At 45.8% G+C, this 21,528-nt stretch overlaps 1 protein-coding gene across 7 annotated transcripts in view; it reads right to left on the reverse strand.

The window, feature by feature from the left end:
• SNX31 (sorting nexin 31) overlaps window positions 1-21,528 on the reverse strand; it is a 64,973-nt gene that overhangs the window by 25,397 nt on the left and 18,048 nt on the right. For 4 of the 7 annotated variants that reach the window (XM_032609699.1, XM_032609698.1, XM_032609695.1 and 1 more), the window contains exons 3-7: window positions 14,646-14,756; window positions 11,143-11,337; window positions 10,254-10,344; window positions 9,208-9,295; window positions 5,876-5,945 (exon numbers count right to left, since the gene is read on the reverse strand). In XM_032609699.1, the coding sequence (XP_032465590.1) occupies window positions 5,876-5,945; window positions 9,208-9,295; window positions 10,254-10,344; window positions 11,143-11,337; window positions 14,646-14,756 (555 nt within the window). The remainder of the gene's footprint in view (window positions 1-5,875; window positions 5,946-9,207; window positions 9,296-10,253; window positions 10,345-11,142; window positions 11,338-14,645; window positions 14,757-21,528) is intronic. The other 3 variants (XM_032609701.1, XM_032609700.1, XM_032609697.1) reach the window with 2 other exon arrangements.

The following is a 21,528-nucleotide window of genomic DNA, read 5'->3' on the forward strand; positions in this document are numbered from 1 at the left end:
GAAAGAAAAGCTGAATAAATTTTCGACGTTGTTCTTTAGGTTGGAGGAAAGGAGATGGATTTAGAGAGGAGAAGAAGAATAACTACTATTTGTTGAGAACCTGTTTTACATAAGTTTTTTCATTGACTTTTTCCAAACTGCTCTGTGCGTTAGGAACATTTACCCCCATTTTACAAATGGGTAAAATCAAGGTCCAGAGAGGTTATGACTTCCAAGACAACCCAGTAAGTAAGTGGCAAGGGTTGGATTAAAACCCGGATCTGACCACTCCACTAATCCCTCCTCCTATTGCCCAAGACACTGAATTCTGACCATGTAGGCAGCTACACACCCCAAGGCTTTCTCCTCGTTGCCAACTATTCTCAAAACTGAACCTAGATACCACACCAGAATGGAATCGGCATGGGTGTGAAGAAGAAAACACCTTTTTCTTGCCAGAATTCTACTTGATCTTAGAGCCCTGTAAGGACTCTTAGAACAGGGCAACGATGTCAAAGAGAAACATGGCTAAAATTACAAGGCAAACAGCAATCATGGTGGTTAGTATGTAAGTACTAACCAAAGATACATCATTCATCATTAGAAGATCTGGGAGTCTCAAACACAGAGATTTACATGTCCTACAGGAGAGGTAACATAATGTTTTTGTTTTATACCTTTGAAAACCTTTGCCCCTGATTATGACTTCAGAAGTCATCACTCAAATGTATTATGTACAGTACCTCACTCCAGGCAATGAGAGAGTCAAGTTTAGATAAATGTCTCTATTCAGTTATATGGTTCCCCGAAGACTGGCTGATGGAGACTCACGCGGAACCTAATTTTTAAAATTGCATGAAATCACGTAAGTCAAGGTTTTCATGAGCTTCAATCACACATACGCTAGTGCCCTCTGCAGAGGCTTTTGTAGTGAGAAATGGAGAGTGCAGGCCTTTTTAAACAAGGCATCAGCCACTTGGCTCCGGGTGTTTGAGGCTGAGCAGAGCAAGGCCAGGGATGTGGGAGCAGATTGGGCCCATACAAGGGCACAGAGCCATGGGGGTATTGGGAGGCTAGTGGTCAGCCCACACTCCCCGTATCATACCATGGGCCCTGATGCAGGGCTGGGCCTGCCTGGGGGAAGGGGCACCTTTTTCTAATGTGCACAAATTGTAAATGGGCCAGTGGTGGCCCTGCTGAATGTAGGCCCAGAATTGACTGAGCCTTCAGTATTTTTTAGAAAATCCAGAAACTTATACTTCTATACGCAATCTTCCATTTTGCTTAATGTCACTCAAATTTTAAAAAAGAGGGGCTTCCCTGGTGGCGCAGTGGTTGAGAATCTGCCTGCCAATGCAGGGGACACGGGTTTGAGCCCTGGTCTGGGAGGATCCCACATGCTGTGGAGCAACTGGGTCCGTGAGCCACAACTTCTGAGCCTGCGCGTCTGGAGCCTGTGCTCCGCAACAAGAGAGGCCACGACAGTGAGAGGCCCACGCACCGCGATGAAGAGTGGTCCCCGCTCGTCACAACTAGAGAAAGCCCTCGCACAGAAACGAAGACGCAACACAGCCAAAAATAAATAAATTAATTAATTAAAAAAATTTTTTTTATAAAGAAGGAGGAAGGAAACACCTTGCGGGAGCCCATTTGGCTTGTGGGACATCACTGGACATGCTTGCTTAAAAAAAAATTGAGAGTATTCCTTAATGGTTAATTATGATGGCACTGTTATTTATCAGAACTCCTCAGAACTTTTTCCGTTAACTTTTTATTTTATTATTTTTTTTGCGGTGCACAGGCTTCTCACTGCTGTGGCCTCTTCCACTGCGGAGCACAGGCTCCGGACGCGCAGGCCCAGCAGCCATGGCTCACGGGCCCAGCTGTTCCGCAGCACGTGGGATCCTCCCCGACTGGGGCACAAACCTGCGTCCCCTGCATCGGCAGGCGGACTCCCAACCACTGCGCCACCAGGGAAGCCCTCCATTAACTTTTTAAAAGGATGATTGCTTCTCACTCACATATCCTAAGCACCCAGGACACAGTCTGTGCCCTTGGCCATTCAGTGTCTACCTAGGGAGATAACTATGTGAACCAGTATTCACAATACCAGGTGCGGGCACCATAATGGAGGGAAGAACAAAATACCATGGGGGTGGGGAGGGGGAAGGCAAGTAAGGCTTCGCACAGGAGGCAGCACTGTGGTTCCCTCCCTCCTGCTGGCCTGGGGCCCTCTTTCCATTTCTCAGTGGCTCCGCTCGAACTCAAGGAACGATAATGGCACAGGTTATTATGACATCAACTACAGGTTTTTGAAGATTTTGTCAGGCAAAGAGCTAAGGTTTGAATGTCAGTCTGTTAAAGCTGGAAGAAAACTTACTTAGAGACTATTATTAGTCCAGCCTCACGCTTCACAGGGAGAAATTGTAGTTCCAGTTCTAGAAGGATGAAGTGACCGTACCAAGGTCACCCAGAGAGAGAGAGCCAGCGACAGAGCAAGTGATAGAATGCGTTTTTGAAACTACAGTTCAGTGTGCTTTCCATGAAGCCATCTTTCCCCCAGCTATAAGAGGAGGAGACACCATCGATATCTCTCTGGTTTACAACTCCTTAATGAAGACAGGTAAATATCGTATTATGATGCTAGCAGTTCCTAATTCTCACTACTCTGTATCCCTGGAAACCATGCCACAGAAACAATATTAGAATTAGGTGATGCATTCTCGATGAAGGATGTGCTGGCAAATAAACCAGACACTAATAAGGTATCATAACAGCAAGAATACAGTGGCGCAGAGCCTCAGTAAACATTTAAAATGGTAAATTATGTTCCAGCTACACTGAACATGGTTATACGTGGATCAAAGTGGGATATGAAACGAGCTCAAAACTATATCCTAGCCATAAAAAATACCATAGTGAGCATTAACTATTTCATAAGTGATATTTTGATTTGCCTTCTTAGAATTTAGAAGAGTTTCATGGAAATCATTTACTAGATGGTCTTGGTCTCTTAAAAAATCACCTAAGGAGAAATGTGTATTAAGGTTGTGAGTCCTGTGACATTCTGGCTGCTGGGGTCTGTTGTGTCTGTTCAGTCATACACCCAGGTTCTCTGCCCTGTGCTGAAAAAGCCAAGGTCCCTGTGTGGAGTTGGTGGTCTAGTAGGGGAGATATATACACAAATGATGCTCTATTTTGTCAAACGGATGATTCCACTGATTTTACAATACGATGGTCTTGTGTGACACTAAGAAAAAACACTGCAGGGCTTCCCTGGTGGCGCAGTGGTTGAGAGTCTGCCTGCCAATGCAGGGGACATGGGTTCAAGCCCTGGTCTGGGAAGATCCCACGTGCCACGGAGCAGCTGGGCCCGTGAGCTACAAATACTGAGCTCTGCGCGTATGGAGCCTGTGCTCTGCAGCAAGAGAGGCCGCGACAGTGAGAGGCCCGCGCACCGCGATGAAGAGTGGCCCCCGCTTGCCACAACTAGAGAAAGCCCTCGCACAGAAACGAAGACCCAACACAGCCAAAAATAAATAAATGAATAAATAAATTTAAAAAAAAAAAAAAAAAAGAAAAAACACTGCCAATTGAATTATAACACAGTGCCATGTGGCAGTCCTGTGCAGTGCGTAAACTGCTCATGCCAGTCTCTCCCGGCTGGTAATTGCTTTCATTTCTTCTGAGGCATGTGGCAAATTCTCTCACCTTCAGCGGCACTGCTCAGCCTGTGCTAGGCAGTCCTTTTGCTTAATCTTAGTATAAAACAGAGCAGTTTCCTCTTTCTGGGAACATAAAGCACCTGGTCGTTGCTTTGCGAGAAAATGTGAAACATGGAACTGCGGTCATTTCTTCAAAGAATGAACATTTGCTTTTCCAGTATAAAAGGGAGCCCTGCCACCCACTCTTTGCCTCTCTGTGTAAGCAATAACTCCCATTCCATGCAGAATCATACTCTATGAAGTAAGTTTAAATGACAATTAGACTCAACACATATGTCAACAACACACGTAATCCAACTAAAGGGAAAACAGTATGAACAGCTATGTATCAGTTAGCTATTGCTGTGTAACAAATGACTCCAAAGTAAAGACTTGCTTAAAATAATCCAATTAAAGCAATGTAATTGCTTAAAACAAAACCAGAAGTCACCTAAGGAAGTATGTGCTTTTCCTCTTCTATGCTCTTTCATAAACCAAAGCATCAAAATCCACCCTTTCACTTTTTTGCTACAACCAAAGTACTGCAAGAGGTTCTATCAATGTTTCCTTCTCCCCTTCAAAGCTCATTAAAAGTAATGTCTGACCCGACACTTCTCCCCTCTCTTCAATTTTACCTCCTTAGTTTATGAAAAGCCACAGACTACAGCAGCTTAGAACCGCACTACATAAAAGCCACCTGCAAATGTGTTAAATCCCTTTTCTAAATCCTCCACGTCTAAGCCTACTCAATCCTTTGTCAGCAAACGTTATTTTTTCTTTTTCTTAAAAATGCAGATGGTACCAACTGCCTGACAGAATTATTATGAAGCTTAAACGAAACAATGCATTTAAAACAGTTATGAGGGGCCCGCCAGGAGACTTAATGCTAATGTCATGCTGGGAATAATTCTAGTTTCTGGAGATACAACAGTGAACAAAACAAATTCCTAATTTCATGGAGAAATCATTCTAGTAGGGACAGAGACAGTAAAAAAAAAAATGTTATATATAGTGAAATGGTGGAAATGCTAAGGAGAAGATAAAGCAAGTACGTCAGGATGTGGGGTTTAGTCTGAGAGAATAGAAAACTGTGGGAGGGTTTGAACAGGCCACGAGTTCGACCCACCATTCTGCTGCTTGGGAACAAACTGAGGGATAACCTCATGAAACACCTTAAAAGAAGTTTCCAAACCTCCCTCCCACAACTGGCAAGCCAGGCCTGGGAAAGAATCAGGCCTCCGAAGATGCTGCCTCATGAGGGTGAAGAGTGGCGGGGAGCTGGGGAAGCAGGCAGGAGCTGAGATGGGGGTAACCAGTGGAGCATCACAGAGGCAGCCTCTGCTGACCACGGCTGAGCAGAGCCTTCACCACGTTAAGTCGGGCAAGGAAAGGAGGCCAAACTCTAAATTAACTTTTCTGGAGACTGAGGGGCAGGGGTAAGGCAGGACCGACTACATAATTTGCAGGGCATAGTACGAAATGAAAATGCAGGGTCCCTTGTTAAAAAATTAAGAATTTCAAGATGTGACAGCAGAGTATTCAACAAGCCTGGGGCCATCTGAGCACGGAGGGCAGGGGCAGTGCAGCCCCACAGGCCACTTGCCCATGAGGCTGGCCCTGGGGGCGGGTACGCTACTTGTTGGTTTAGGGAAAAAGAAGATTATGCTAAAGTGAGATTTAGGGACCATGCGTGACTTTAAATTAGCAGGGATATCCTTTCCCTTCTCATGTAAATTAGCCTAGGTGATGGAGTATCAGCTGCCGATTTGGAGAGATTGTTAGAATGGGGTAGAATTCTTTTCCCTTTAAACTCTACTTCTTTAAGAATATTTATCTATTTATATTCCATTTATTCAGTTACTGTGGTTAAAATATACATAACATTTATCATTCTAACCATCTATAGGTACACAATTCAGTGGCACTAAAAACACTGACAATGCTGTGTAACCATCACCACTCTCTATACCTAAAACATTTTTATCATCCCTAGCAAAAATTCTATACCCATTAAACAATAACGCCTCCCCTTCTCCCAGCCCCGTGTAACCTCTATTCTACTTTCTGTTTATATGAATTTGCCTCTTCTAGGTATGGAGGTAGAATTCTGACTGCCACACGTATTCTGTAATGGTTTCAAACTCAAAAGTCCTATAGTATCTGGTGTTCTGATAGCTCTTGGTTCGCCTCACCTGCACGTAGATCAAATCTACAGCTGCTCTGCAGTCCATCAGCCTGGAGTCGAGGGATGGGTCCAGGTACCTGCATGATTCAGGAGCATTCAGTTAATTCATGACACGGCTAATGGGCACACCTGGGAGTACATGCTCTCTGAAGTGGTGGTCCTCGACGCCTTAAACCAAGGCCCCCTCTTCTAGCAGAGCCACAACCCTCTGCTTGCCTAGTCTTCAACTGTCCTCCCATCTCTTCTGTTTCCTATTGTCCTCATATTGTAAGCTTGCCTGGTGGGCTCTGAGAATAGAAATGCAAAAAAAAAAAAAAAAAAAAAATAGCTTGAAGGGAATGGTGCACATCACTGTTCACATCCAGCTCCCCTCTTGGCCACCAAGTCTTCATGCCCTCTCCCCACCCGCAATTCCTGGCATAACGATCTACCCTGTACCCACATCTATATCACTGCCCGGTACCCAGGCCACGTCATCTCAGGCAGTGACCTCCTCACCAGACTTTCTGCCTTGGTTGTGTTCCCTCAGTCCCACACTCCACATTCTAACTGGAGTGGTCTTTCCCAAGTAACTTTTCAGACTCTCATAGTCCCAGGAGTTAGAGCATTTATCCTGGTTGCTCCCAAGACCCCAATGTCATTTCCAGTTCCATCTCTGGCCTCTCTCCCCTCCCCCACACTCTACATTCCAACTTTGTTTTCTCTTCTCTCCCTCCACCCCGAAGACCACCCACCTCAGCAGCCTCCTTCCCGGACTTACTGCCTCTCCCACAAGATTCTTCCTCATGTGCCCTCCTCTGGTCCCTTCTCCTCAAGTCTGTGTTAGCAAACCCCGCCCCCCCCCCCCCCCCCCCCCCCCCGCCGCCCCGTGCTTCCTCAGCACGCTGAGTTTATCCTGATTGCTGCTCTGATCAAGCTGATCTTGACATCAGGTGTGAAGACCCCTTAGATCAGTGCTGGGTCCTATTCAGACTTGCCCCTCTGGACCTTGGCAAAGGGACTTGCAAATAGCAGAGCCTCATGTCTGTCTAACAGCTCTAGAGTCGTCAGCATGAAGTGAAGTTACAAGTACTGTGTGAGCCCAGTGGCATGCTAAGAACTGACAGAAACCACCAAGAGAGCGTGTGCCGGGGCTGCTCTATCGCCAGTCTGAAGGCACAGGTGAGCAGAATCAGGGCACTCAGCAGTGGAGGGGGCGGAGACAGTGGGATTGACACAGACCAGGAAAAGGATGAGAATGTCGCTTGAAGATCAGCTTCATTCTAGGGGCTGGGAAGGAGAAGCGAAGTATTCCTCCCTGTATTCCACTTAGCTATTTCACCCCTTCTTCCCAGGTGCCCTGTGTGGCAGAGAATAGCAACTGTTGCACCGAGTTGGAGAACTCCCAGACCCACCCCAGACTGCGGCCCTGCGAGGCCAGGGCAGGTACCCTCTGGTCTGGAAGGAACTATAGCATCTTTGGAGAGACGCACCAGGGAATTCACAGACAGAGAAAAATCCCTAAAACTTGACTAGGTCTCACTGCGAGGCCTCTCCAGCTGGGAATCCCACAGCTAGTGTTAGTCAAGCGAGCCTCCCTGCTCCAACCCAATAAGACCTCACTCTGGACAGAGGGCCAGGCACCTGCGCGATCCTTTCTCCAGGCTCTCCCCTTCCAGTGACCTCATCCTCAGCTCTAACAGCTGAAGTGGGACCTCCTTTCCTCCCAGTCGGTCCCCAGGAGCAAAGGCAATCTGCCCGGATCTGAGATACAGGCTGGTGATGGGGTAGACATTTTGTCTTGCACTTATGATCCAGAAGTTATCTATCTAATGAAGACATAGGCAATGCCCAATTTCCAATTCAAGCTTCGAGGTGAGGGACAGAATCCTCATCTCTTCTTTGATCTCAAGTTCTCTGGAGAGCCCATGGACAAAACAGTCTAAGCCCCAGGGATTTGGGGGGTGGTGGTGGTTACTATTATCATCAATATAACAATAATAAACATGACCAAAATTCATTGAGCATATAGGATTACTTCATTTAACTCTCACTATAATCCTATGAGATAGACCCTATTATTATTATTTCCCATTTTACAGATAAAGAAACTGAGGCTTAGAGAGCTTGAGTATCTTGACTAAAGTTCAGCTAAACCCTGCGGTTCACATACTCAGATCCCAGGAACAACTATGCTTAGCCACCTGTTATTATGGGCAGCTTCCAGAAGAATAACTACTCCCCAAACTCTCAGACAGAACTGCATGCTCTTCCCCTTCTCAGGGCTCCATGCCACAGGTTTTGACCGTTTCTCAGAATACTTTTGAATAGCAGTATATGAACTTCTAGCCTTGCTGGGAATCTTCTTCCAAAATTCAAAGCCACAGCCTGGAGCTCTAGCAAGGCATCACAAGGTCAAGATATCTACTATTCCTCGATGTCAAAATGCCTTTCTTTAAAAACTTCTGTGTTCAGATTACAGATGAACTGGGCTGGGCAAGAGTGAGCCAAAGAAGCAATCCAATACAGCCACAGTAATAAACATTGGGAATTACAGATTCATTCCCCCATTCCCCCATTGTTATTTTGTTTGTTCTTCAGAGGACCCCTTGTTTCTGCGAGAAATAAAAGTATTTTCTGCAAAAATTTTTTCCCTAGATTGTGTCCTATTAACCAAGGAAAATACGTCTGGCTCTAGTAAATAAGCATGTATTGTTGGAATCCTTTAGGAATATAAACCAAATACGTAGAGTTCAAATTCACTGTGAGGGAATTCCGTGGGGGTCCAGTGTTTAGACTCTGCATTTTCACCGCCAAAGGGGGGTAGGTTCAATCCTTGGTTGGGGAACTAGGATCCCGCAGGCTGTGCGGCATGGCAAAAAAAAAAAAAAAAAAAATTCACTGCGAATCAGCTGAGTCCACTCTTTGCCTTCAGGGAATACCACAGTTCAACAGATAAATCAGACTTGCTTGTAATCATCAACAAAGTCCATCAATTAAATACAGTCAGTCATCTATTCCAAAGCAAACACACGACTTATAATTCCTCACCATTACCTGCTTCAATCCCCAATCCCCCTACCCACAGCCTTACCTTCATGGCTGCCACCCTCATGATAATATCCCTCAAGCTTTTAACTTGAGACCAGTGAAAGTCATCCTCAACGTCCTATTCTTTAGGACAAATGTTCTGGTTCATTCGCTCCTTTCTTCTCTTCATTGCTTTCCCGGACCTTCCCCAAACTCCTGAGCTCCCTGGAGCTGTCAGGCTGTGAGCTGGAGTGGGAGATTCTGACAAGCTCTGATCTGCAAAGCTAAGATATCCTGAGATACCTTCTGTCACTGTAAATGCTTACTCACCACTTCCTGAGTCCAACCTTGAAGTTTTCCACTTCAGAACTGCGAAGGCTAACATAAGGGAGTTCAAAGTCCACCAATTTTTTGATGACTAGAGAAAGGGAAAAGAGTCTTATTGGTTGAAACAGCACAGATAGTTTTCATACAGTGTAGTGCTTTAAAATGATAAAATACAGCATTACTATTGGAAGAATAATACTGTCTTATATTTATATGTAATTTTTAACTTTCTGAAGTTCATTTTAAAAATAAGTAGCATTTGATCCTCATAAAAGACCAATGGCTTGAGTAGGGGACATTTTCACTGTGATACAGATGAAGAAACTGGGATTCAGAGAGGTCCAGTGCCATCACCAGCACAGCACAGCTCCTGGTGGCCAAGCTAACTTCCATGTCCAAATCACCTCCCCACAGCTTCTGAGGACATATGTAAACTACTCGAAGACAACTGATACCATCTCACAACAAAAAAAAGTTGTAATATCTAGAAATGCACTGTAGAGAAAAGCAAAAGCTATATGAAACAATGTCATTGGTCACTATCTCACTGCATGTATATATTTTTAAAGAACCTAAGAACTTATTTATATCATCCACATTTCATAGCAAATATTCCTTAACAAGGAGATATTCCTTAACAAGGTCTGATGGGATCTGCTGATGCCTGGAGTCCAGCACTCCATCCACAAGGGGGTTGTGGCGTGGCTGGAGAGCAACCCCCAGCGTGCAGGGATAAAGGTGCACCGGACAGCAGCGCTGGGGCTCAGGAGGCACAAGAGGAAGTGTGGTTACTGGAGAGAACTGATGTCTTCTTCCTGACCACACTGCCCCTCTGGAGCTGCTCAGCCCCAGCTCACTTTCAACAAAGGCACAGCCCCCATCCCCAAATGTCCGGTTCGGGGGCTGAGAGTTGTAGTAGAGACCACACACTGGGGCGTTCCCCTGGGGGGTGAATGGCCCCTCAGCTGCAACCCCGCACCTCCTGGCTGAGTGCCTGCCCACACCTGCCCACCTCATCTCAGGCTGCCTGTACTTCCTTCTCTCCTTACCAGACAGCTTGCCCTCCTTGTAAGACCGAATGAGAAATAGTCCAAAGTATCCCAGCAGCTCCTGACACAGTCCAATTTTGTGTGATACCACCTTTAACCAAAGATGAGAAAAAGGAGGGAAAAGTTAGGAGTGTCTACCTGTAAATATCAATAAAAAGAGCTTTAAGGGGGCAGTGGATATTAAGAGAAATCTTTCCCGAATCTAAAAAAGGTTTATACTCATTTTAGAAAATTTAGAAATTTTAAAAAATTACAGTGAAAAAAAAAAATCAGTCCCCCCAACAATAGACATGAACTGGCCCCAGCTGAGACTGGTTTGTCCCATCTGGGGTAAGGACTAGTCTCCCAGATTGGTTTGGTCTCTATTGTCCACTGGAGGGCAGTAGCCATTCTCCAGGATCATCAGCCCTTCTGTAATACCTGCCCCTGGGGCCCACACTCCAATCTACCTTCCCTGGGGGCTGGATTACCAGATATTGGGAAAAGGGATGTTCCCCACCATTGGCTGGCATATAAAAGTGTACAGGCTAATGTCCGCCTATGACACTCCAGGCCTGCTTCTCTCTGATGTCTGCTGTGATGCTCAAGTCTAATTTGTGTGGCTTTTGCTCAGTGAAACCTCAGATCCCGGGCACAGGCTGCCCTCATTTCATATTCCTCGTTGACCTTTACCTCAAACAGCTTTCATTTCAACACCAGTGTTTTCGTTTTTCCCAACTGGTCATGAGGCTGTAATCTCGGAACATTTCACATCCATTCACCCTCCCTTAGTAGGAACATTCATGCTTCCACAGGCTCTTTCCCTCTCTGCTCGGCCAGCCCACCCCCTCTTTAAGGCTGGGTTTCTGGGTGATTTCTTTGCATGCCTAGTCTGAATTCACTAGATCACCTCTGCAACCCTCTGCGCGGGGGTCCACCTGTATATGGCTCTGTGCGTGAGCTGACCCTTTGACCACGGCTCCAAGTTCTCAAGGTGGCAGTTGTACGAGGCTGAAAGGGGTACTTTCTTGTCCGAGGTCTGTAAATTACCTTGGGAGACAGTCTGATTAGGTGGATGGTATGAGTAGGTGTTCTCAGTATAGCTCTGAAAATAAAGAAGAGCCTGGGAACTTTTCACAACTTTGACTCAATGTTTATCCCCATTCTCCTTTCTACCTTACTCTCTTCCCCATGCCCTTGCAAAACAAAAACAAAAACAAAACAAAGCAAAACCCTGAACCAAAACACAGGGCACCTCTCTGTGTGGGGCTGAGTGTGCACCAGTGGTGACAGACTGCAAAGTCATCTTCTCCTAGAGTAAATATGAACCCATGCCCACTCAAATTAGATTTCTCTCTTCTCTGACTCATTCAGTGAAAACAGCGAGCTTACATGCCAAGGAAGAGAGAGGAGTGGGAACGGAGACACTTTCTATAATTTATAAAGACATAAATACAGACACCTTTCGAGGACGAGAAAGCAGTACAAAAAGAGACACAGTAGTATTTCCTTCTTAGCAAATGTTAATGATGCTTCAAAACACGAACACCACCGATACAACTACATGAGCACAAATGCACAGAAAGCAAAAAAGAGATTTTAGTTTGTTGCTGGTCCTTAAAGAGCCCATCAGGATGGCCGGAGAAGCAAAGTGAACGTGGTGACAAGTATGCTTGAGAAGACACGGACAATAATTTTTAATTACAAAATGTACGTTACATTTTTATGTCAGCTAGAGAATTTCCCAGCCCCTGGAAGAGAATTGACATCTGTGCCTGGCCAAGTGCTCGCTTTACCTTATACAGAAACTCCTTTACTTCATTTTACCTCCAGTGCTAATGATGTCCATGCCATGGATTTGAATTTCTCACGAGCCAGTGTGATGGAAGAGGGGAAGTACATTTTTCTGAGGTTAATGTACCTCATTCGACTTCTGCTATCAGTTACAAGGGGAACTGGACAAAACAAGTGGTACTGTGGAACCCTAGACTTACTGCCCTACTCAATAATTATTCATCACTCCCTCTAACATCATACTAATAATGATGAGAACCATACTCACCACTGCTGATGGACTGTGAGCTATTGCTATAATTACTTAGACATCATTTCAAAAAATTAAATAACTTACCCAAACTCACGTGTAGCAGCTCTGTAATTTGAATCTGGGACTTGTCCTAACCCCAGCAGATAGGAGACCCCATACTCCCACCAGCAGCCAACTTCAGCTACAGTTATGTCTAGTTTGGCCAGCGAGCCCAGTGTGTGTAAAACATGTCAATAATGGTGTCCTTGGGCAGGGCAGCTGCTCTCCGGTTCTCTGTAGGCCCAACCATTTCCAAATGAGCTTATATCCTACAGCTGCACCTCTGACTACCTGCCTGGCCACAGGGTACCTGAGTTTGTGGTCCCTACCCTCACTATTACTGTCTCCTCCTCTTTCTATTATGTGTCTATCTCCCACTTTGTAAGTCCTGGGAGGGCAATTTAGGGAACTGTGTTTCACGTTTTGGGGTCTCTTGGTATAAATCCACTCAAGTGTTACGCATCAAGGGCCCTTGATAATTTCTAGAAAGATCATTCTAGAAATCAGTACAGATTAGCAAGACTGGAAGCAGGGAGATTAGTTTGGGAGCAGCTAGGGGTGTGGGGATGAAGAGGAGAGAGACTTGGGATATACTGTCAGTCGGATTTGGGGGGTGAAGGAGGAGGACCCAGGGTAACTTCTCAACGGATGGTCTCAGCAACCAGGTGGCTGCTGATACCGGGCAACCAGGTCACAATCCTGGAGCCAAGAAAAGGGTGTATGTAGTGACTTTAGTAGGAAGAAAGGTGCAAAATAATCACTCTCGAGCAGAGCAAGATCTAGAGGAGTATTTCCTAATCTGGGGACTCAACCAGGAGGGCGTAGGTGGGCTCAAATCTCCAGGCTGGGAAGGGGAGCCATAATGCAGGAGGAAGTTCCCACAGTCTCAGGTAGAGGCAGGCTCAAGAGCTGGGAACCCAGCAGGGAGTACTTCCGGTCATCGGCTCAGAAGGTGGCAGACACCAGGACCCTAGCACAAGAGATTTCCGTCCTTGGAAAGGTCCTAGAAACTTTCCGACTTCCTCCTGTTTATAACTTCTTATTCTCCCTTGAATGTTTCTCTGGAGGATTAGAATTTGTGAAAGAAATTCAATCTAAATGGAACCGGAGGCTATAAGATGGAAAGCCCCACAAGTGCGCCTCAGGAAGACAAGACTTAAGGACTGAGAGGCTGATTTCCCGTAAATGCCTAATTCACAGAAAACAGATAATATTGGAATTTTCTTAAATGATAGACAGTTAGTCCGGGGTTGCCTCATATCAGCCTTGGGAAATTTTGCTCATGGTTTCCAGAGACCCAAACAAGATATGACCCAGGTCAGGTTGGTCTCACAAAATAAGTGGAATTCAGCTTTGTTTGTGTGACCGGACCGGTTTTGTCTGCTGGGGTAATTTTCAAATCTGGTCTCCATTTGTTTTGATTTTAGTAGACTCTAACTGAACTCTTCCTTCTTTACATTCCCAGCCCATAAATAAAGCCTCCCCCAAACCCTCAGCGGACACGCCGGCAGCCTTTCCAGCTTTCGCGTCCCCAGCTGCAATTCCTCTGCTATTCCTGAACACGTTCATCTTCTTGACAATTTTGAGCTGCCTCATTTTACCTTTTTATTTAAATTGACAAACTAAAACCCTCCAAAGGCAAGGGACCTGGGAGCTGGCCCTACAGCAGTGTGTGGGCGAGAGAAGACAGAGTTCTCTCCGAAGCCCAGCTCGAGGAAGGAAGGGCCTCAGGGACAGAGCTGGTAATGGCTGCATCTGGAGAAGGAAGGATGCTTTCTGGGTCTCGTCCTCTGAGTCCTCAGAGAACCGACCAGAACTCGGTTCTGGCCCTGTGGACCCAGGATTAGAAGTGCTGGGCATTGGTTTCAGGGGTTTTCCCCTGTGAGGGAGGAGGGACCACTCTTTCTGGCTTTGACAACCCCACTGTCACTCTCTACCAGAAGTTGTCACCAGCCTACCTGGGTAGTCTCATCTGGGCTCCACCCTCCCTCCTGCTCCCGAGTAGGGATATCCCGTAATAAAGCACTAGGCATATGTGCAGGTCACATCCCTGGCTGAGTTCCAGAGAACCAACAACAGCCTTAGCAAGGACCTGAAAAGTTGATGCCCAGAGAGGGGGAAAAAAAACCCAAAGAGACCCTGGGGATTGGCTGTAGCTGAGATTCTTCCATCAGTCCGTCAGCAGAAACCAGCATCTCTACAGATAAGTCATCCAGAGTAAAATGATAGGCAGGAAGCTTATGGAAGGTAACCGTATCCTAGTCCCTGCCTTCAAACAGAATGATTCCTAAATTCAGTTCTGGGGCTGGAATTTGGATAGAATTTACCTCTAGGACTCTTTCGGCAGTATCTGATGTTAGAATTTCGACTTTAATGCTCCTTCCATCGGGCAGAAATATATCCAGGGACGCTTTCTCGGTAGTGATGCTAAATGTGTCCTATAAGCAAAAGGAAGCACAATGAGCTTTGGCGCCCTTCCGCGGGGCACATCGACGCAGGAGACAGTCATCTTCCTCTCTGTGGGCCCTTGGGGCATACGGTATCCAAAGCAAATGCAAGCCAAGTGCAGAGATTTGGGGGACTGGTTTTGGGGGTGGGGTGGGGGTGAGGAGAGGGTGGAGAGGAGCTCAGGCAAAGCAATGACATGCAGCTTGAGTAATTTCCCAATAAACAAGGCATCTGCCTTAGGGAAAAAGCTTTTGAGAAAACCATCCACGTGACTCTTGGCCATCCCAGATTTTAACTCTCATATTCAATATTGCCAGGCGTCCCTAAAACTTTGTAATATGCGCTAATTTATGGTTCTGTGGCAGCAAAACTCTGAAGCTGCAAACTTTGAGACCTGTGTGGGGATCAGGTCTCTATCTGGTGAATGGGCACCCAGCTAAGGGGCCAACACCCCAGCTCAGCACAGCCCTGCCTGCACTTTCGCATTCTGGCCTTCTGTGAGGGGATGCGTGTGTGCCAGAGGGGACTGCGAATCCGGGGACCTGTGAACCTCTCGGATAGAGCATTCTAGGATGTCAGAGACATGCTACAGACAGGGGAAGCCCGTCCGAGTCCAGGAAGGCACAAGGCTGAGGTTGGCACTCAGTTTCCTTAGAGAGAGCGACCCTGACGGGGAGGCAGGGCCAGTGGCTGCCCACACGGGCCTCCAGGGCAGCTGTATCTGGGGGCGGCTGTTCTCAGTGCCTCTGAATGGGACCCTGTCAGTCCACAGAGCTGCTTGTCTCTGGGAGGCTGATCCCGGTCACAGCGTTCTCATCTCAGGTTCCACGATGGACTAAACCCTGACGCAGCCACTGCATGCAATGCGTTCCCTTCTCTCCTAGGCATTTAGAACGGCACTAGTGATGTGTCATCCTGGGGAGAAATGAGAAAAGAGCCATTCAGATCATTTTCTGTGTTCTGAGCCTGCTATATAAGCCAGAATGTTAGTAATTAGCAACACAGTTTGTGGGGATGGGGGCGGGGGGTATGGGGGGAGAGGCAGTATCTGTTTTTAGTGACCAGAAAATTTACATCCAGGTCACCTCCTTCCTGGTATCGGTTTGGGGGAGGGAAGATCCTGATGACTGATCAGAAGATTATTGGGGGATCACGGGGTTGGGACTCAGGTCAGCTGACCAGGTGAGACCCCTTTCCCCTCAACAGGCAGCACCTCGCCCTCCTTAGTCCTCCTGACTACCCCCTGCCATTCACAGACACAGAGGATTAGGCACCAGGCTTTGTAGGGAACCGGGAAACCCAGCAACCCAATCGCACTGCCCAGGTACCTCAAAAGGTCCATCATGTTAGTAACAGGCTTATTTTTTCCTAATTTCGTTATCCAAGGGCAAGCTTTGACTTTACATCTTAACCACACCTGCCCTGAACCCACATACTTACAATCACTAAATGTCTATGATTCTGAACCTAAGTATTTTAGAAGAGACACGCTGCTGCTTCCCAAATTCAAAGGGTTCGTCCACAAAAACAGCAGTTTGTGAATGTGTTATATCCACATATACAGGCAACTTGCAGAGATAGCATCTCATTTATGAGTAAATATACTATCTATGTATTTATTACATACAAATATATTGCTAGATCACGATGCTGATAATTGGGCTCTGTGCTAACTGCTTCACATATATTGAGAGTAGCACATGTAATTCTCATAACAACTCCATGAGGGATATACACTTATTAAGCCCCCCTTTTCAGATGAAGTACAAGTCTACAAAGGTTAAATTACTCCTCCAGGACACACTGCTAGCTGGTGGCAGAGGCAGGATTCAAGGCCAGCTCCTCGTGACTCTACAGCCTGGGTTCAACTAGGTTGGACTCATCTCCTGGCTGGTCCAGCATTGCCTTGGAGTGAATGTTTGTGTCCCTCCTCCCCCATTCAGGTTCGTGCCCTAACCTCCAATGTGATGGTGTTTGCAGATGGGGCCTTTGGGAAGTGATTAGGGTTAAGTGTCCCTCATGATGGGGTTAGTTTCCTTGTAGGAAGAGACACCACAGAGCTTGCTGTCTCTGCACACATGCACAAAGAAGAAATTTATTTCTCACAGTTTTAGGAATTTCTGTTCTTTAAGATTCCCAGTTATGGCAGCTGGAGCAGACTAACGTATCATAACACTCAGAGTGCCGCCTCCACTCTCAAAAGTGTCCGAGTTTGGATAAGTTATATGGCTGCCATGTTACTACCATAGTACCAGCATAAGAGACCGTGTTATGCTGCCCCCTCCATGTACAGTAAGTGTCTGTCTGCCTGAGTCAATCTGTCACTTATTGATCACTGTGTTGGTCACTTTTCAAACAGTCCTGTGGCTTCTCCCTGTCAGTACTAGCCTCCAAATCAGCAGATGCTAAACCAACCACCTGCCAGGTTTTCCCTTCAAGCATCCAGTGCTGGGACAACCCACCTCCTGGGATCCTGTGAAAATCACTCCAAGCCCTCCCAGACCATGTCAGGGGCACTGGTTTCCCGCCACCACAGCACAGGCCCTAAGCTCTCCCTATACAACCTCAGCCGTACTTTCTTCACTTCTACCTTCCTGGGGGAATTCTGACAGATTTCCCCACTTCCCCTGCAGTTATGATAACTGCTAACAGTAGAGCTCCCAAGACCCCATATCTAGCAGAGTAGTCAAGGGTCAGGGGTTTCCCCAGAGCAACTGTTGCAAATAGTCCCTTTCTAGGTATACCTTTGCCTAGGTCTTAGGGTCTTAAAGGTATCTGGCCTCACAAACACTTCTTACCTCCCAGGAAAAACACTCTTGAAATGAACGGAAAGATGTCATTGCCTTTGGATATGATTTAAGGAAAAGCTACCATTAATTTGTTACTTCAGTGCAACTCCCAACTCAAATTATATTGCAGACCAATAGATACCTAATTTATATAAACAGTTAAAATAATAGAAACGCATATCCATATTAAATTCTTCTGCAGGAGAAAAATGAGGAAGCAGATTGCATTGGTAGGGTGGGTCAGATTATAGACGGCCCTGAAATCAGACACTTGACGATTTTATTTAAAAAGGCAAAAGGGGGGCTTCCCTGGTGGCGCAGTGGTTGAGAGTCGGCCTGCCGATGCAGGGGACAAAACGGGTTCGTGCCCCGGTCCGGGAAGATCCCACATGCCGCGGAGCGGCTGGGCCCGTGAGCCATGGCCGCTGAGCCTGCGCGTTAACCTCTAGATAATTAAACATCTAAAGAAAAAGCTAAAAGATTGGAAAGCCATTGCCTCTGGAAAGCAGGAGATTGTTATAGTATAATCCTTTCTAGCATTATTTTACTTTTAAAACTATCAGCACATCTTGCTTTGATTAAAAGAATAAACATTTTTAGAACAACATGGTAAACAGGAGAAAAAAACCATTGAAAAACCTTTGTACTATGAGAAAAATGCAAGTGAACAACAGATAAAACATTTGGAGTGGTGATCAAGGAGGAATGTGGCTCTATTTGTGATATCTGAATTTTACTTGTACATATATAATTTATAAAATGTAAAAGCCATACAAAAACACAATTAGAGGAAAAAAACCAAAGTGGTGGGTTCGGATTGTAGGAAAACAAAACTTAACTCATCTTGATCTAGGGCAGATCAGGAATTAAAACACAAAATTCACAGTAGTAAACGGAATGCATTTATTTTTAAGAAACCTCGAAATCCTCCAATACCATGGGCTGCCTTAACACATTTTGAAACGTGCTAATTCTTTTCAAATCGAATGTAACACCCTGAGGAATTGTTTAATTTATCAAAGAGTCTCCATCAGTGTGCTTTACTGATATCCTGCTCTGAGGCAGAGGAATGTCTGGTAGGCACAGTGCTTATCCTGAGCTTTATTATCCAAGAAAATCCATATTTGGACTCGCCAACCTCTAAATTTCTCTCATACTTAATAATCGGTCCTAATCATTTCACTCCAAGGGACACGGAAAACATTCTTAAGAGGAAATGGGGAAACAGTCATCTCCTAGAGCCCCCAGAGCTATGGTGGGCAACACTTTCCAGATACATAAATTGCCCCTAACTTCCCAAGTATACAAAAGCCATTCCAAATACCTTCTTAGTCTCCTTTTTCTCAAACATCCTGTCCACACTTTAGATTAAGAACCAGGAACATAAAAAGTCTTTAGTCTAAAGACTTTGGTTTTGCCTTTTCAAAAGTCCCTTCATCTCAGAGGCAATTGCAGGGCAAAAGCACAGAGCATGGTAAGTCGGGGGCGGGGCTGGGGGGCTGCCACCACTCTAGAAATATCTCATGACGTCAGTGGATCCAGGCTCGCTGGGCTTCCACTTATGAAGATGTGGGTCCTTGGACAAATTACTTAACCTGAAAAAAAGACACTAACAGCACCGTCCTCAACAAGTTGTGAGGGATAAATGAGATACCACACAAAAAGCACTGGGTCTGGCCCAGACTGAGTGCCCTGTAGAGGCAACCCCCTCTGATGACTGCAGCTTGCCTTTGGCCATCCTTGATAGAGGCTCCTCGGAAGGCTCCTACGCGGTCACATGTATTCACGTTTCTCACACAGTGTGTCCTTGCCCAGAGACAGGAAGATGTGCTTGTACTTGCTGAGCCCTGGAGAGCCACGCCCGTGAGCGTGTGATTATTTGGCAATAACCACAGGGAAACTGCAGGACAGGCACTTAACAAAGGCAGTGAAAATATTTAGGTGGGGTCTGTATAATATTGAGGTGGGGAAACTTCCCAATCCCTGCTCCTTGGGCTACTTTAATGGTCTGGCAGACCCACACCTCACCATCTTTGAAGAAGTTGAAAATGGTCCCAAGCCTGGACAACTGGGTTTTCAGAGGGGCTGTCTCTGGTGAAAATTGGGTCTGGTCAGGGAGGAGGGAAGCAGAGGTACAAAGATGCAGGGGGCAGGACTCAAGCCACATAGAAGCTGTGTTAAAGCAGTTCATCAGGAAGCACTAGGCACGTCTGGGAGCACAACTCTGGGCCCATTTGACACCACCTAGTGTCTGGGGAGAGATGTGCTGGCCCGCCGTCTTTGCCGGAAGCAATCTCTCAGCAGGCTGGGAAGAGGAAAAAGGACTGGCGTTGGTAATAGCAGGAGGACCACATAAGTGTTATAACATCGGCCAGATTACATTTCAGTGCCTTAAGAGCACTGGCTCGCTTAATCCTCCCAACAGCACTAAGAGAGGAGCCATTCTCCCCATTTTCGAGATGGGGAGACTGAGATACAAAGAGACTAAGTAAACACAAATCCAAAGTAGGGCAGCCAAAATTTAAACCTTGGCCATCTCATTTTGAGCCTGCACTCCTAACCACTAAGCCAGTTCTGAGGCTTATTAGTCAGCAGGATGGTTGAAGATGTGATCTTGATAAGAGAAACTGTGGTTTGGGTGTCACTGCAGACATGCCGCTCTGGCCTGGGGCAAAGTGTTAGTGAGAAAGTCCTCAGAGACGGAGAGGCAAGATCCAGAAGTACGGCAGACAGGTTCTACCAGCTCAGCTCCAGCAACTTCCAACACCGTGGGCCAGCTGGCTTACTGAATGCACCCCTTTCAAAGTTGATGGATCACCTGGGAGAACGAGAGGCAAAAATTCCGCAAGAAAGGAGGAAAGAAACATGACCAACTAAGGGTGAAAAATATATCCCCCCCAAAAGTGATGCCACCAAGGAGATGAAAACAATGGCTGTGTTAATCAAAATAAGGCTTCTCTGAATTCAGACCTCAAAGAACAGATCAAGGTCTCCAAAAAGAGGTAAGCGAATAAACGTGAAAGGAAGCTGGCCAAGTTCACGGAAGCAACAGAAGCGAAAAGTAAAGCCATTGCAAAAGTGAAAATCTCATCAGAAGAAGCAGGAAGAGATGCTGCAAAATGCAGCGGGGGCAAAAGGTTTCTGTGCAGTTATACAGATAAAAAAATACTGAGAGCACTAAAATCAAATAAAACAGATGTAGAGAACAAATGTATGGACACCAAGTGGGGAAAGGTGGGGTGAGATGGATTGGGAGATTGGGATTGACATATATACGCTAATATGTATAAAATAGATAACTAATGAGAAACTGCTCTATAGCACAGGGAACTCTACTTCAATTCGCTGTACAGTAGAAACTAACACAACACTGTAAAACAACTATATCCCAATTAAAAAGAAAGAAAGGAGGAAAGAAAAACACATTAAAAAAAACTCCTTTAAATTATCAGGAAAAAAAGACACTCAAAACAAAGCTCCAAAACACTGCCACCCTCTGAATGATTTTTAGGAAGCATTGAAAGCAAAAACCATAATGCACACAAAGATGACAGAACCACGGCTGACTGTACCTCCATGCATTCGTATAGAATGATTTGCAAGATGTAAATTTTGAAAAACAAGGTTCAGAATGTGGGCAGAGTGTGTGCTTATCTGTAAAGCAAAAAAGGATATGCATACATATGAATGTTTGCATGTGCATGGAAATGTGTAGAAGGGACATACATTAAACTGTAAACAACAGTTGTCTCTGAGGGGGGGGCCCTGGAGACCCGTGGTGGGAGCGAGGTTACTTTCATTATAGATCCTTTTGTGCTGTTGGAATGTTACCACCAGCACCGCCTCAAAAACAACCTACCAAAGAAAAGAAAAGTATATACATATACATATATATATACACACATACCATTAAGTGTATGTGAAAGTACGAGCAATTATACAATGGGAGGGGAGACTCTAGGGGCATTTCTCA

The sequence above is a fragment of the Phocoena sinus genome, chromosome 17, assembly GCF_008692025.1.
Source record: "Phocoena sinus isolate mPhoSin1 chromosome 17, mPhoSin1.pri, whole genome shotgun sequence".
NCBI classification, from domain to species: Eukaryota; Metazoa; Chordata; class Mammalia; order Artiodactyla; family Phocoenidae; genus Phocoena; species Phocoena sinus.